This window comes from Cicer arietinum, chromosome 2 (genome assembly GCF_000331145.2).
Source record: "Cicer arietinum cultivar CDC Frontier isolate Library 1 chromosome 2, Cicar.CDCFrontier_v2.0, whole genome shotgun sequence".
In the NCBI taxonomy this organism is placed as follows: domain Eukaryota; kingdom Viridiplantae; phylum Streptophyta; class Magnoliopsida; order Fabales; family Fabaceae; genus Cicer; species Cicer arietinum.
The window spans coordinates 44,977,467-44,988,818 of record NC_021161.2 but is presented as its reverse complement, the minus strand read 5'-3'; the positions used below and the strand labels follow the sequence as shown (position 1 = coordinate 44,988,818).

The following is an 11,352-nucleotide window of genomic DNA, read 5'->3' as shown; positions in this document are numbered from 1 at the left end:
TGTCTTATATTATACATTTAGTCCAAACAAAAAATAAAATATTGGGTCAATAGTACTTTTTGTCCAAACAAAAAATAAAATATTGAATCAACAATGATTGTGAGATAGAGAAAAAAAAAATTAATTTTCGTTCCTACAAAAATATTGTTATTTAATATACTCCTTTCATTTAATATTTTTTTTTTGCTTTTAATTCTTACTAAACTTTGATTTTCTAAAACCGAAGACATGACATGCTTAAGTGTCAAAATGCGGGTTAGTTGAAATTATGACCAGGATTTCATAATACTTTTTTAATTATGACTAATTAGTTACCATCAGATAACTTTCAAAAATTGTTCTCCATCTTCCCTTTCGTTTCAGTCACCTTTGAAAAGCGTGAAGAGTTTTGTGTGATGGATAGTTAAGGAAGACAAAATAAAGATGGGTTGAATTTGTAGATAGCAAGAGAGAAAATGGAATAAAGTTGTGAATTATATATCTTTATATCCAGTAGATATTGAGCCATCATATAATTTATATTTTATAAGTAATTTTTGTAGGACACTTTGAGGTTTGATTCACGTACCTTATCATCTTTAGATAAAATTAGATTAGTCATCATCACAGTGTAAAAATGTTGTCTTTCAGTACTATTATTATGTTCCTCTTCGGTTATAATATCACTACCACATAACAATTCCTCTCCAAATCCTTACCTAACACAAACAACACTTTCTCATGAAAAACGATCGGAACCTTGTTGAGTTGAAGAAAAATGCTGTTCAGGTCTTGTGAGCTGAAGAAAATGAGTTGTTTTAATTTTTTTTTTTTTTATTTTCATTTTATAAAAAAATTATAATAAATAGATAAAAAAAATTTAAAATTAATTAATTTTTTAAATTAAAAAATATAGCAATCTTACAGTAAATAATGCTTTAGGATAAATTAAATTTTCTTAGACTTTTGCTTAAGGTTTGTATAATATCAAAAATTTTGAAGTGTTTATAGATAGACTTTATGAGGCTATTATGTTGTAAAGGAACTTCGCTCCAATGTTTTCCATCTTCGTATAATCATTGAAATTAAATTGATTTTGATTAATTTTTTTTAACATATTTAAAGTTCCCATAAAAAAATTTAGAGCTTTCATAAATAAATAGATAAACAAATTTATTGTTCATTACCTTGACATATTCAAATATAAATTACGTTACATTTAACTTACTTTTAATAAAAATTAATTTGCATTCATTAAAACCAAACAATCTAACATTTTAAAGGAGCAAATGCATGTCATTTAAAGGGCAATTCTATAGGAATCAATCATATTGATATCGAAATTCTGAAATATATTATAAGCTACTTTCTAAATAAGTAAGGATAAATTGCAAAGCCTTGAATCTAGTGAAAATGATACTTTTTTTCAATTCTTCGAGAGAAAAGATTAAAAAAAAGATAACAAATTATGAAACCATCTTGAATATGAAAATCAATAGTTACCACCATACAATTGAAAACTGAAATTCTTCAAAATTTTCTCTATAGAAAACCACCATCCTAAGGATTAACCAATGGAGTCTAGAGCTGCAGGGTTGATGCCCATGTGTTAGGACTTTTCAGCACTTCTTGGTGTGTTTCGAAATTATAATGCAAGCCCATCTTGAAAGAAACTTCAAATTTTTTCCATCGAATCACTTCTTAACTAATTTCAAAACGTCGCCAACAAGATGTAACGAACCAGTCACAAGGACCTGATTCATCAATCAAACAAATTTTTCATATTAGATCTCTATACTCGGACATGATTGATAAGTCGAGATGTATATATATTTTCTAGAGCAATACTATGAGTAACACTATTAACACATTCTCTAACATTTGTTTCCACATTTTTTTCTATTATCTGTTGAAATTCATGCAAATCCCACTATTTTCGAAATAGGTCATACCAAACCTAACAATTGACCTAGATGAATTTCAACGAACGTTAGAGTGTTGAAAAGAGTGTGTATTACATTCACATAGTTTGTTTATTCCTCATCTACACTGTCGATATTCTCATAATGTGAGCTAGATGGTAAGAAAATATGCAACAATGTGTATCAAGTGCACATTATACTAATGTTTAATACCGTCAATCAATCACAAACGTTAGATCGTTAATAATGTTTAACTTTTGTCATAATTACTTATAAAGTCACCTACATGATTTGTTATGATTTGTCGACTGTGTAAAACTTTTTACACTGTCAATTCATGAAAATTAAACTCATTATTAAATTGAGATGTGAAATCAGAAATTTGCAACTCTTGGGTGTAATTTATGTTACCTGAAAACGAACCGACTGATTTTGTTGCGCTCTGTCCCTAAGCCATTTGATTACCATAGGCAACGAGGAGAACACTGCACTATGTTCGCAATTACTGGCACTCATTTCCATATCATCTTTTAGCTCTTCAGAAACAATGTCGGTAATTTTACCTGCTATAAGCCAACGGGATAACGGAGTAAGGTCATAAAACAATTATAAGTATGGTTCTAAATTCATTTTATAGCCACAAAATAATCACAAATAATCAAATTAGAAGTATGAGTTCTTAAAACACAATTTGTATGTCATGAATCAATACCTTTGTTGCTTTGCATGAGATTTTCCCACACTCCTTGAAGATTGAACTGCCATGACAGATCAACTTGAGAATCGGACAGTGTTGATGCTTGGGATCCGACTTTGTTATACACCGATAAACTTGGTACAAACAGCGCCTTCTTGAAATAGACTCCTACAATTTCAATTTAATTGTTTCTTTATAAGAAGAAAGCCACTTATTTGCCAAAAACTATTAATCATAGGAAGTTTTTAATTGCCGTGGTACCAAACCAATTTTGATAATTGCGTCCTAGCAAAATCCTTCGAGAGACTACTAACCATGATCAGCACATGTTTCCATCAGGCGAGGAAGAAGCAACTGAGGATCTCGGACAGTCAAACAGTTGAACAGCAATATCTGCAGGTCATTCAACGACTTTAACTCAAAGTTCGATTAAGAAATGAATCATCAACTCTAATTAAATGAATCCACTGCATAGTTTGATTGGTATTTTCTCAGCTTATACTGTACCGGAGCGGATTTTCTCTGGAATCCTCTTTCCACATGTTGCATCTTCACTACTTCATGCGAGGATTTAGGATTATTCGGTTGCTGACGAAACAATGTTTGGTTCGGGTTGTTTTCTTTGATAGCAAGAGAAAACCACCTTGCACAAACTTCCATGCTTTCAAGACTATGAGCGCCATCTAAAAAGAAAACAAGTTCATTTAATTGTTCACTCTTGAAGTGCCTGTCGGTAACAATCTGAGCCCTTCCTTGCAAACTTGCATTTGTTAACCCTTTTACGAACTGTTCCCGCAAAGCGCCCTTCATGCAAGTAGATTAACTACTTCATCAGTAGGGCCTAAAAAAAAGACGTAAGAAGAATTACATTTTGAACTTACGGTTTGATCGAAGTGTGTGTCTCCAACATGTCCGGTCCTTTTCAACCATGTCGAGCACAGCGCAACTGCAAGACCGGCATTTAAAAATTGATGTTCGCCTTCAAGACCAAGTGTTAAACCATTTAGCAATTTGGCGTCTAACGGACGTGCCACTTGAAGAGGTACCTGGAATTAGCATGATTTGCTTAGCTTAGCTGATTGAATGCATGGATAATAAAATTTGAATTAATAATCGTAAATATTGTAGGATTATGCCAAGTGACGAGTCATCCAAATTTATTTCAAAAGAAGCAAAACATCATCATGGAAGAACATACATTCAATTTAGAAGCCTTCTCTTCAAGTACATGCATGGCTTCTTCAGGTTGTGTCACTGTAAAAGCAGGTACCCGATCCTAGAAACAAATGAGCAAATAAATACATGGAATTTATCCGAAAAAAAGTGCACATTGTCCATAGTCAACACAAAAGAACTTTTCTTCTTGAAAATAAGAAAAAAATATTTGACATCGAAAACTTACCTTAAAGATACCAGCTTTCTCGCCTGCGATTTCACCAAGAGTATTTCCTGTTAATAAAATTCAGAATAAATTAACTCAACTTTAACAATAATCTTAAGAGCTCTGCTATACATTACTAACAGTGGCAACACTAAATTTGACAAAGTCGTTTAAAACTGACCATACATGAGTAAAGTGGTAATATAGAAATGATTGGGGGATAAAAAGGTAATTACAAATTTAAAGCAGTACATTTCTTGCATTTTGTTTACATTTTGTTCATAACAATCAACATTAGTAAATTTTTTAAATGTATATTTTTGTAGCTATGAGCTTGCATTAAATTAGCAATTACCTAGAATTCAAAAGTAGAAAACTAACCAAGAATCTCCATGTGATCATACCCTAGGGAAGTTATTCCACACACAATAGGTTCCTGAACCTGAAATACAAACATATGTACATGAGCATGTTCCAAGATATTAACTTCTAGAAAAACTAATACAAATACCAAGTTTCAATATTTACTCATGTAGTCTTGTAATGTCAGACCAATAAATATCTACTGAAATAAAAACTATACATACCACATTAGTTGCATCATATTTTCCACCTAATCCAACCTCCATGATAGCAACATCTACCTGCATAAAAAAATTAAAATAAAGTATTTTTCGTTAATAACAACATACCCAAAGAATTAATATATCTACCAAACAATAATTCGATAGAAATTTAAAACACGGGGATCAAACCTGTTCTGCTGCAAATATCTTGAAGGCGAGTTAAGTCAGTGACTCAGCTATTTTGATGTTAATCGACGTGCCAATCGATTTGTATGTATTTGTCTGAAAACGTTCTTACCTGGGATTTAGTTCAATCGATTTGCCAATCGATTGCAACCAAATTTGACTTGATTGAAATTTTACAACATAGATTGTCCAATCGATTTGTATGTCACAGGAAAGGTTATTTTGCAAGTGATATTTAAGTAATCGATTTGCCAATCGATTACCCTTAAAACTGGGGTTCCACTGTGACTTGTCCAATCGATTTCCCAATCGATGTATTTCAATCAGGTTTACTTTGTGAGATGTATAATCGATTTGTCAATCGATTACCCTCAAAACTGGGGTGCTACTGACTTGTGCAATTTTCATTTCTAATTCAGTCAGTCGATTGCCCAGTCGATTATACCGACACAAACAGTTGTGTTTCCTTACACCCTTGTTATGAAATCGATTTCCCAATCGATTTACTTCAGTTAAAAATCAACTTTTGTTGATTTCTTGTGTTCCAAGCAATATGTTCCAAGTGTGTAGGATTGGATTGTTGTTCCTGAAATCTTGCTCAATTCAAATATTAGATTTATCATGTGGTGTATGAACATTGTATGTTTGTTAATTATGTCAAAATTAGGATTCAAAGGACTAAAGTCCAACAAACACCACCAGAAGTATGCTAAAAATTTCTCTTCACATATTTCTGTACTGCAGAAGCAACAAGAATATGCTAGATAATCAAACAACTGAAGTAAGTAGTAATGCTGCAACAAAAGGAACAATATAATGTAGGTTTTCCTTATTCCACAAAATAAGGAAAATTACAAAAGTACTAGTACATATGAATAATTTCATTGCAAAACAAGTCTATCATTCACAAAGCTATCAAAATTCATAAGCCTAATTAGCATGCATCTTCGACAAAGCATATATCAGACACATAATAGAAAGTGAATTCAATAAGAGCAAAATAACAAGTATATGAATGCAAAGCAAAAGGAAATAAAATCAACAAAGAATTAGAAGCACTCACCCATCTAAACGAAATCTTTCTCGGATATCAATGAGGCATGGCAATGACAATTGTAGCTGTATCGATTGCATTTGTCCACATTTTATCATAATATAAAGGCTTGCGGCATAACTTATCGCAATTTAAAACTATGCTCAAAACCCAATTGTCCAATTCACAAACTTTTTCAAAACTTTACCTTTAGATACTCAAATAGAACATCAAATTGATCACCCATATTGCTACCATCAGCACGAGTGCGTTTGATGATCAAAGAGGACAAAGCCTCCAATGCTTCTTCATAGGAAGTCAACGATTGAGATTCCGGTGACCCATCACCACCTTCTGCAAAAAGGAAAAGACCCCACATGAGAAAAGAGCGTAAAAATAATAAAAATCAAATTTTTAATTTGAGTTGAAGCAACCCAGAAGGGTAAGAATGAACATAAGATTCAAAATAGGGAATAATATACCTTGTTCAGACATCGGTTTTGAGGTTTGAATTGTGAATAAAAAAAGAAGAGTGTTGTGTATGTGAAACTGTGAATTGTGAAGTGAGTGAAAATGGAAGGTGGAGTTGAGATTGAATGATTAAAAGGGGATAGAAAGTGTTGAATTTTGTGGTAGGCGTCTTACGTTTTTGTTTGTTTGTTACATAAGATAAACAAAGTATGCGGTTTTATACTATGATTCCATTTTTGTTTATTGGAGAGAAATATAACAGAAAAAGACAACTTCAGCTTCAAGTAGGATTGAAAAAATAATTTGTATTTTTTCTTTTCTTGGACAAGAAAAAGAATTTATTTATTCCATTCTATCTAATCTATCTCTATTCAGAAGTAAATTCATCCAATTGTTTTTTTTTTTTTTTTGGGTACAGATCCAATTGTTGTTTTTTACTGTATAAATACAATTATTTTAAAATAATAACAAATATTTAATTTTTGAAAAGTAATATGGTGAATGAATTGGTAATTCATCCATTAAAAAATTATAAAGGAGTTGATGAATACTTTTGATAAATTTTTAATAGAATGTAAATAATTTTAAAACATTGTCTTAATTAATTTATTGTATAATCCAAAACAATTTGTATCACATCCATGCTTCCCTCTACTTTCAAGTTCTAACAAATGAATTATAAAAGTTAAAGTCATTCACTAAAATTTGGAGTAAATTACACATCCAAATGATGAAGGTTTGTGCTGAGTTATAAAATAGATGGGCCATTGGTTATATTTACACAAATCCTAGGAGAGGTGAGGGCAATTTACTGTACAAGTGGTTGTTTCACCTTTATATTATAATCTTTTCACTCTAGGTTTTATTGGTTTATGCTCTTTGAATGGTTGAATTAGATTTGTTTTGAATGGTTGTGTTTGATTTTTTTTTTTGTTGCTTTATATGGTTGAGTGTATTTTTGTAAGTTTATTTAACTTTCAATTTAATATTTTATTTTGGCCAAGTTAAACTTCACAAAAAGTAAAGATAACATATGGGCCTAATATACACAACTCAATCATGACAAAAAAAAAATATATTAAAAGGAGCAACTCAATCATGACAAAAAAAAAATATATTAAAAGGAGCGATGTGATGTTCACTATCACAAATTATATTTTTGTTTTTCATCTTTTTTACAAGAATGGTTTTGTGCATTTGAGTGTGGTAAAAACTTCCCCTCTAATTTTGATTATTTTTCTTGTAGTCTATGTTTTATGTCTCTTTTTGAAATATTATATGTAACTCTAACTAAAGATTATGAGCATGCTGCGTGGGTTAATAGGTGTAATAAAAATATTTTTTAGAGTTAAAGTGTTAATTTTGAGTAAAAATCATTTTATTAATTAATATGCTGTAAAATATCAACATGTTAGAGGTTGAGTTCAGAGATATAAAATTATTTTGATATTATAGAACTGAGATTTAGTGAAATAATTAATTATTTATCGGTGTATATTACTAAGAGGTTGAAAAGATCAAATTGTGAGGTATCTTCGTAGTACTACATGTATGAGGCTTTGTTTTGGAGGTGACAAACCTATTTTGGTGGGGTATTCCGACTCAGATATGGCTGGAGATATTGACTCAAGAAAGTCAACTTCAGGCTACATGATTAAATTTGCAGATGAAGTTGTGACTTGGCAGTCCAGATTATAGAAATGTGTAGCATTGTCTACAATTGAGGAAGAGTTCATTTTCATTACTGAAACATGCAAAGAGTTGATTTAGTTGAAAAAATTCTTGCAGGAGCTTGGGTTTATTCATCGACTGTGCATTCGTTAACCGTTGTATCAGGATGATATTTGGACAGAAGGTTCCTAATATTCAGGTCTTCGCTTTCAACGGTCGAATCGATATAACGACATCTAGAGAGGGAGAAATCATGATCGCACAACAACATATTTTTTGGATGTTTTTCTTTTTCTTGCTTTTCATTTGTAGGCTTTAGTGCTTTGTTATTTTGGCTGGTTGTAGGTACACTTTGTGCATCATTTTAAGACTCTCTTGTATCCTTATTTATTTATAGTGGAGCTATTTTTTTGATCTGGACGATCCGTGGTTTTTACACTTGCATTGAGGGGTTTTCCACGTTAAAATATCAGTGTTTTTGATGCTCTTTTATTCTAATTAATTTGCTGCCATATATTTGTTGTTGCTCCTCATGGGGTCTTGCAAGTTTGGAGGAATTTTATATCCGTTGTGTATTACTTGTTATTGTGTTTTTGTGTTTATTCCCCATCACCTACAACCTACATTTGCTAACTCCATGAGTGTTCAGCTTCATCCAACCACACATAGGAGAGATCCACTTAATAAGAGCTATGATTTTCATAACACTATGTAAACCGCACACCTCTTTTATCTCCATAATATAATTCTTCGCAACAATATTAATATGATATTATAAACCAACCATAAAAGGTTTTTCTTACATGGTTAAAAACAAACAAGTCAATATATTTAGAATGAGAGTACTCTGCCGATGGCGAGTTTAGAAGAAAGAGATAAATTAGTATCGGGTGAGAAAAAGATAGAGGGCAGATGTTTTGTAGAAGCTTTTCCTGGTTGATATTCTAGGGAATTGTTTTTAGTCCTTGTGAAGATAGTGTTGGGAAAAAACCATAGATAATTAGCGATAACTATCTCGATAATGCAAAATATTTTTTCCCTCACCTGTGCAGATAAATGGCCAAACATAAAATACAATTCCACAAAGCAAAAATAATAGACAGAAAATTAAATATGAGACAACCACAATTTTTAACATGGAAAACTTCCCTCAAATTGAGAGAATAAAAACCACGGGACCTAATCCAGTAAAAACTTCCACTATAATAATTAATGGGTACACCAGAGTCTTCCTAATAACAATAAGGAACATCAATCAACAATAACAACCTTCCACTAAAGTGGGTATGCCAAAGTAACTCTCAGAGAAGATAAAACTACTCAAACTATATATTAAAGTAGCAAACTCAGTGGTAGGAATAACATACTAAATTTGTAGATCAAACGGATCAAGTTTGCTACACACATGTTACCACCACCAGAATCAAACCCTTATTTTTCTTCTCTGGTAACCGTTCTCATTCTTCATCACATCTAAAATAGGGATTTCAAATACCTTTTATTTCCTTCACATGGTCCTAGCCCAATAATACATTTTTCTTTCTTTCTTTCTTTCTTTCTTTCTTTCTTTTATTTCAATAATAATACTAATAAAACTAGTGGGTTCCACTTGGAGAGTGAGCCCACCCAACAAATCTCCCTCTCACGACTCACATGGGAAGGTACTGCTCAACCATGTCAGCTTTCTTTCTACAGCATATCATCTTTGACACATGCAAGGTCTTCGTCATCATATTTGAACCATTCTCATCAGTATGAATCTTCTCAGTTAAAAGTGACTTCGTTTCCAGTGCATCTCGTATCCAATGATACTGTAAGACCCATAATTTTAAAGTACCATTTATGTATTTTTGGTGTATTTTAGATTTTGGCTCAGAGGCTTTTTAGCCAAAGTAATAATATTTTGGAGTTTTTATAATCAAAAAGATATTTTGATGCCGATTAGAATTTCTCGTCGATAAATAAATTGAATTAAGTGCGGTGAATCCTGTACGGAGAATTTAATGCGTTACGGATGAAATGGTAATTTAACAAATATCTAGATATTTCGAGATATTTGTTAAGTTATATTTATTATGTATATATGTGTTTGTTTGGGGGGAAAAAGAAAGGAAAACGAGAAGGAAGGAAAATGAAAAGAAAAGAGTATATAAAGGAAAGAAGGAAAAATGAAGAAAGGAAAAACAAAGGAAAGAAAAAGAAAGGAAGGAAAATTCGACTTTTCCATCTTCTTCCTCTGATCAACCGTGACCCATTTTTCCTCCTTCTCCCGTTTTCATTTTCGTCGCTTTCTTTTCTTCAAAACTAGTAACCCAAGGTTGGGTGAGAGTTAGAACAAGGATTTCGCAACTCCACTCTTCCTCTTTGATTCGAAAACGAAGAAAAACGGTATTTGAGATCCAAACACAAACCCCTCCGTTTCTTCTAGATCCAAGCTTCATTTCGCGAAGAGTTAGAAGGGAAAGTTGCTCACCACCACACCACGGTGCTAGGGGACCAAGTTGGAGGCGACGTTGCGAGCAAAGATTTTACCGGCTTTACTCGCGGTACCGGAAAACCACGTTGAAGCTAACGTTAAGGTAAGGGCTCCTTCCAAACTTCTAGTTTGCATTAGGGACTTATCTGTGGTTGTGTGGGAAGGAATTTATTAGGATTTAATGTATCGATTTGGGGAAAAACGAATCTAATGCGTTACGGGTAAAACCTTAGAGTTAGGTTTTGTTTATACTGATGAATGTTTCGTGGTAAATGAATTTGAAGTCATTGTGTATGACTATGAGTAAATGAAGTCTGATGCATTTGGGTGTCATGTTGTGTTGAATTGTGTTCGTTGTATTTGGCGTGTCCATACTTGATGTTTGTTAATTGGTGTGTTTGTTGTGAATTATGGTTTGAATGTGAGAGTATGTTTGAGTTTGTTTCTGTGGAATTTGAAAACCATTAGAGTTAAACGAGTATTAAAAATGGGGAATCTTTTAATACCTCGGTTTACTTAATGTGCGTTTGAGGAAAATGTTTAAGTTAACTGGGCGTTGAGAATGGGGAATCTCTTAATGTCTCGGTTACTTAACTATCGTTTTTGAAAATCGTTTCAGTAAATGAGTATTAAGAATGGGGAATCTCTTAATGTCTTGTTTACTGAATGTTTTGTGTGAAAATCGTTTAAGTCAAAAGTATATTAAGAATGGGGAATCTCTTAATATGTCTGTTTGCTTAACGTTTTGTTTTGAAAATCATTAAGATAAATAGGTGACACCTTGGTAAACTGTACTGACCCGTGATAGGTGGTACGTTTACGATTTACATTTTTGGTAAATTGTGCTGACCCCTGATAGGTGGCACCTCGGTAAACAGTACTGGTCTGTGATAGGCGGTACGTTTATAATTTACGCTTTTTCTTTTAGTAAATCGTGTTGACCCGTGATAGGTGACACCTCGGTAAACTG

The 11,352-nt window shown here is 32.4% G+C and overlaps 2 protein-coding genes across 6 annotated transcripts; both read right to left on the bottom strand.

Annotated features, from left to right (window-relative positions):
• Window positions 1-1,384: 1,384 nt before the first annotated feature.
• Window positions 1,385-4,773, bottom strand: LOC101494156 (folylpolyglutamate synthase-like). Of its 4 annotated transcripts, none has more exons than XM_027331201.2 (11): window positions 4,735-4,773; window positions 4,567-4,623; window positions 4,361-4,421; window positions 4,001-4,047; window positions 3,797-3,874; window positions 3,480-3,644; window positions 3,106-3,402; window positions 2,913-2,991; window positions 2,614-2,766; window positions 2,313-2,467; window positions 1,385-1,733 (listed from the first exon to the last, which is right to left on the bottom strand). In XM_027331201.2, the coding sequence occupies exons 2-11, from the start codon at window positions 4,606-4,608 to the stop codon at window positions 1,674-1,676; spliced, it is 1,137 nt and encodes a 378-aa protein (XP_027187002.2). In that variant the 5' UTR covers window positions 4,609-4,623; window positions 4,735-4,773; the 3' UTR covers window positions 1,385-1,673. The 4 variants fall into 4 exon arrangements, with proteins under 4 accessions (XP_027187002.2, XP_073221385.1, XP_073221386.1 ...); XM_073365284.1 differs by having other exon boundaries at window positions 2,313-2,464; XM_073365285.1 differs by lacking the exon at window positions 4,735-4,773 and having other exon boundaries at window positions 4,593-4,611.
• A 435-nt stretch (window positions 4,774-5,208) lies between these two features.
• Window positions 5,209-6,466, bottom strand: LOC140919327 (folylpolyglutamate synthase-like). 2 transcript variants are annotated; one of them, XM_073365287.1, is made up of 4 exons: window positions 6,247-6,466; window positions 5,973-6,118; window positions 5,795-5,850; window positions 5,209-5,317 (listed from the first exon to the last, which is right to left on the bottom strand). In XM_073365287.1, exons 1-4 carry the CDS (start codon window positions 6,257-6,259, stop codon window positions 5,251-5,253), a joined length of 282 nt encoding a protein of 93 aa, XP_073221388.1. In that variant the 5' UTR covers window positions 6,260-6,466; the 3' UTR covers window positions 5,209-5,250. The 2 variants fall into 2 exon arrangements, with proteins under 2 accessions (XP_073221388.1, XP_073221389.1); XM_073365288.1 differs by lacking the exon at window positions 5,209-5,317 and adding an exon at window positions 5,323-5,525 and having other exon boundaries at window positions 6,247-6,463.
• Window positions 6,467-11,352: the final 4,886 nt, after the last annotated feature.

Coding starts and splice junctions, on each gene's coding strand:
- LOC101494156 (XM_027331201.2), bottom strand. CDS start 4,608: ATGGAGGTTGGATTAGGTGGAAAATATGATGCAACTAATGTG. Junction 3,645..3,796: donor AGAAGGCTTCTAAATTGAAT/GTATGTTCTTCC, acceptor TGCTAATTCCAG/GTACCTCTTCAAGTGGCACG. Junction 3,403..3,479: donor ACACACACTTCGATCAAACC/GTAAGTTCAAAA, acceptor ACTTGCATGAAG/GGCGCTTTGCGGGAACAGTT.
- LOC140919327 (XM_073365287.1), bottom strand. Junction 5,851..5,972: donor TTCTATTTGAGTATCTAAAG/GTAAAGTTTTGA, acceptor CAATCGATACAG/CTACAATTGTCATTGCCATG. Junction 5,318..5,794: donor GAAAGATTTCGTTTAGATGG/GTGAGTGCTTCT, acceptor GCAAGATTTCAG/GAACAACAATCCAATCCTAC.